The following is a 4585-nucleotide window of genomic DNA, read 5'->3' on the forward strand; positions in this document are numbered from 1 at the left end:
ATATTTTATAATTTAATTTAAAAATAAAATAAATTTTTTAAAATAGTTTGAGAAGAAAAATATATTTTATTTTTTCAATATCTTTCTTTATATTAAATGTCAAAATTGGTCCAATCAATATTAATAAAGAGTTAAGTGAATTGAAAAACCTGTACTAACTTAAATTAAATATCTTTATATAATAGTTTAATGTGTAACTCTCTTTGTCATATAAAAAACACTTAACATGCAGTTTTATTAATGATAATAACTAAATACTTTATAATTTAATTCAAAAGCAAGCTCAATTTTTAAAAATAGTTTGATAATAAAAAATAAATTTGATTTTTTAATATATTTCTTTATATGAAATGTTAAAATTAATCCAACATCCACATAGATATATATCTAATTACCTAGGACACATTCATGGTGTCTTATCAATACCCTAACATCTCAAGACATGTTGATGAACAATTAAGACAATGATCATAATGATAAACAACAAATATAAATTATAATTGACACCAGTTTATCAACTAAACCATACAAATAAAAACCTAATACAACTAGTATAAATGGATGAAAGTAATATACTATTCATTATTAAATGCACTTTATTTATTCTCTAACTTAAGTGGGCAACACAGTATCTTTGCATGGACACTTGTGTCCACTGGTCCAAAATAATAAGAAAAAAAATATACATGTACTACTAAAAAAAATACCACTTCTCAGTCATAGAAGAAAGACACACAATGATCTTGTGTAGAGGTCTTCTTCACCTCTGGAATAATACAACAAACACACTAAAATATAACATATAAATGTTAATTTTCTAAAAGTAAAAGTGTGAAGTAATATAAACATAAAAATTTTCAAACAAAAATTAACCACAAACTTAATAGTATTTTTAGGTGAGGTTTAATTAATTTAAGCAAAGTGAAACATAAAAAAGGTGCAGAAGACAAGTTTCCCTGTACAGATTCATTTTCGGTTTTGCAAGATATGTTAACATTAGAAACAGAGCCGCGTGTTGAAACCTTTGTCAACAAGTCTTTGTATTCATCCAAAACAAAGCACAAAATTACACAACAACAATGCAAGAGAGAGAGAAAAGAATATTATTATACTAATAATCTACTACCTTTAATAAATCACACAGGTGAGAGATTGTTGTACAATTGTAACGTATTTCTCATTTTCCACATTCATTTAATATTCTCCAATTAAATACCAGTACGTTTCTTAAAGAAAAAACAAAGTTTAATTAAATAAAAAATGAATAAAATTTGTCTACATTCGGACACAGCTCAACACAGTCTCACGAATACAAATAAGCTTTCCCTTGGCTCTGTCTTTCTCTCTAATCAGCCTCTTTTGGCTCTCTCTATCGCTTCTAGCTGTAGAGATTATTCCAAACCTCTCTCTTTCTCTCATTCTTCTTCCCTCTTCTTCTTCTTCCTCACCCTTCTTTGCACCACACCTTATATATCTCAAAATAAAGTTCCCAGGAAACACAATCATGGAGGGGTTACTAGTAGTCTTTTCTTATTCTATTCTTTTTGCCTTCGTTTCTGCCTCGTCCAGAAACTTCCCCATCATACCCTTTGATGAGGGTTACTCGCCCTTGTTTGGGGATAGTAACCTGGTCATCCACAGGGATGGGGAATCGGTTCATCTTTCACTGGATGAGAGAACAGGTTTTTCTTTTTTCTTTTTTTCTTTTTTTCTTTTTTTTTCTTTTTTCTCTTTGCCACCTTTGTCAATCTCTGTGGGGTTGTTGAGATTGTGATTTCTGTGGTTAAAGTCTTCACCTTTTTTATTTTTCCATTTCTGGGGTGTGTTTGCAGGTTCAGGATTTGTGTCGCATGATCTTTACCTTCATGGGTACTTTAGCGCTTCTATTAAGTTGCCTGCTGATTACACTGCTGGAGTTGTGGTTGCCTTCTATGTGAGTATTTGGCCTCAATATTATGATTACTGAAAGTGATACCTTTTTCTTATATGAATAAATTTGAATCCTATTTTAAAAACTCAGCTATCCATCTTCATCACCAGCTTTCCCTTTTATAAAATTTCTCCTTCACCTCAATCACCAAGTCTTTATAATATCGTTTTGTTTAAATCCAAACTTTCTTTATCGTTATTTTTTTTAAAATATAAGCCAAACCGATCTCAGGAATTTATTAGTAAAGTTCTGAATTTGAAGAATACCAGTAGGTTTTTTGTGTTAAAATAAAAAGTTGGTATATTTTCAATTTCATCCTGCACAGTGGAGAATGAAATTTAGGATTTTTTCAGGATAAAATCTAGGACTTCTTCCATGGCAAAAGTGCAATTTTGTTTGTTTGAACCTGAAACGTCATTCTGGTTTTGATTTTAACTTGTAGTGTTATGTGTTTGCAGATGTCAAACGGTGACATGTATCAGAATAACCATGATGAAATCGACTTCGAGTTCTTGGGGAACATTAGAGGCAAAAACTGGAGGATTCAGACAAACGTTTATGGCAATGGTAGTACCAATATTGGCAGGGAGGAAAGATATGGTCTCTGGTTTGATCCCACAGATGATTTCCATCAGTACAGTATTTCCTGGACTGATTCTCAGATCATGTGAGTCTCCATATTTGGTCATATCTTGCATTATGTCTACAATTTCTTTGTTATGCTAACTTTTATCATCATTCTTATTTCTCACCACACCCCCTCACACTGTAGTTTGATGATCTCTTGTTTGTGAGTAGAAATTTGATGGACTTTGCTGTTTGATAGATTTCGCTGTTGGTCTGGTTAAGTTTCATCAAAACATTTCCTCTAGTTTTCTTTTTCCTTTTACCTTAATGTGTGTGTGCAATATAAGGGGTAAATGGTTTGTGGTTACTTGGTTTGGTTACTGAGAATGAATAAAAAACATTTCCTCTATGTTTTTCTCATTCAACTATGTTATTGTACAGATTTTATGTGGACAATGTTCCTATCAGAGAAGTGACGCGAACAGAATCTATGGGAGGAGATTTCCCATCTAAGGCAATGACACTGTATGCAACAATATGGGATGCATCTGATTGGGCTACGAATGGAGGAAAATACAGGGTTAACTACAAGTATGCACCCTATGTTGCCGAATTCTCTGACCTTGTTCTGCATGGGTGTGCAGTGGATCCGATTGAGCAGGTGGGAAAGTGTGAGAATGATGAAAAAAACACAGGTTCTGGTGTTACCCCAGCGCAAAGAATGAAAATGGAGAATTTCAGAAAGAAGCACATGACATACTCCTACTGCTACGACAGAGTGAGATACAAAGCACCTCCTTCAGAGTGTGTCATCAATTCGCAAGAAGCTGAGAGGCTAAGAAAGTTTGATCCGGTGACTTTTGGAAGCGGTCGGCACCATGGAAAACGACACCGTCACACCAGAGGAAGCCACACAGAAGCAGCTTCATCATCATTTTAAGAGGGTTGTTCCATTATCCATTCCATCCTTTCATTTAGTTAAATTCCTGGGTTGATTTTTTTGTCTGTTTTTTCTTTTTTTCTGGTGTATAGAGAAGAGGGAATATAATTCTTGAATATGATCATAGTTTTGATATGGTGGTGGTGGGTGTTGGTTGGTGGGTATGTGTATAGTTTTCATTCACACCTTTAGGTTCCCAGGTATTTTGTTTTTATAATTCATGTCTTTTTGTTTACAAATTAAAATCCTTTGATTTTGTACTTATATTTAGACCACACCTCAGCGGTTCAATAATTTATTTAGCATTTCAGGCATTTATTTTATTTTATCTCATCACAGACATATCTGACAGTTGAACGTTACACTTATTTAATCAATCTTAATGGGATTCCAAGGTCAAGCTGAAGAATGATGAAGTGTTGTGCTGCAGATTCTCCACTTAATTTTGACCATATTTTTGTGTCTTTTTATTTTCTGGGGTGTGTTTTGCAACATTCTGGAACATCTCCGTGGAAACGAAATGGCTAGTTGCTTTTGTTGACCTGCGTATCTTTTGTTTTTTTACAACAAAAAGAAAAACATTTGTTTTTCACTTTTAAACAAATTCTCTCATATCTCTGTATCATGGTAGTTGGGAGTTAATTACTGGGCTGATTGAAAGTGGAGGGATTTTTGTTCTTGTATAATAGTCAACTTCTTAAGGAAAATTCATTTTTTCTTATATTTTATTTTGAAAATTATAAAATAAAATATTCTGTTAATTATACCCTTATTTTCATTTTAGTATGCATTACAAATTGTTTTAAGAGAAAAATACAGAAATATATATAATATTTAAAAATACAGTGAAAGAACCTTAAGCCTGTATTTGTATGCAGAGATATAGCTTTGAATGGACCTGTGTGGGTGTGAGAAAAGGTGAGAAAGACAACTTCTTAAAATTACAGAATTGCTCTAAAGAATGTGAAGAATTTGGCATGGTAGGCAGAGGAAGGATACGTGGTTTAAACATAGATGAGAATTATTTTCCTTTATTCAAAAGAATCAATTTTCTCCTGTGTTTGACACCAGGATCGGTTGTTGGTGTTAGAGCATGTTTGATACGCATTGCTAAATCAATTTTAATTGACTTGAATTAATTGATTGTG

At 32.6% G+C, this 4585-nt stretch overlaps 1 protein-coding gene across 1 annotated transcript; it reads left to right on the plus strand.

Annotated features, from left to right (window-relative positions):
* Positions 1 to 1330: 1330 nt before the first annotated feature.
* Positions 1331 to 3760, plus strand: LOC114178536 (probable xyloglucan endotransglucosylase/hydrolase protein 28). The gene is made up of 4 exons (XM_028064507.1): positions 1331 to 1682; positions 1833 to 1933; positions 2389 to 2597; positions 2939 to 3760. Exons 1-4 carry the CDS (start codon positions 1505 to 1507, stop codon positions 3435 to 3437), a joined length of 987 nt encoding a protein of 328 aa, XP_027920308.1. The 5' UTR covers positions 1331 to 1504; the 3' UTR covers positions 3438 to 3760.
* Positions 3761 to 4585: the final 825 nt, after the last annotated feature.

The sequence above is a fragment of the Vigna unguiculata genome, chromosome 3, assembly GCF_004118075.2.
Source record: "Vigna unguiculata cultivar IT97K-499-35 chromosome 3, ASM411807v1, whole genome shotgun sequence".
NCBI lineage: Eukaryota > Viridiplantae > Streptophyta > Magnoliopsida > Fabales > Fabaceae > Vigna > Vigna unguiculata.

Coding starts and splice junctions, on each gene's coding strand:
- LOC114178536 (XM_028064507.1), top strand. CDS start 1,505: ATGGAGGGGTTACTAGTAGTCTTTTCTTATTCTATTCTTTTTGCCTTC. Junction 1,683..1,832: donor TTCACTGGATGAGAGAACAG/GTTTTTCTTTTT, acceptor GTGTGTTTGCAG/GTTCAGGATTTGTGTCGCAT. Junction 2,598..2,938: donor TGGACTGATTCTCAGATCAT/GTGAGTCTCCAT, acceptor GTTATTGTACAG/ATTTTATGTGGACAATGTTC.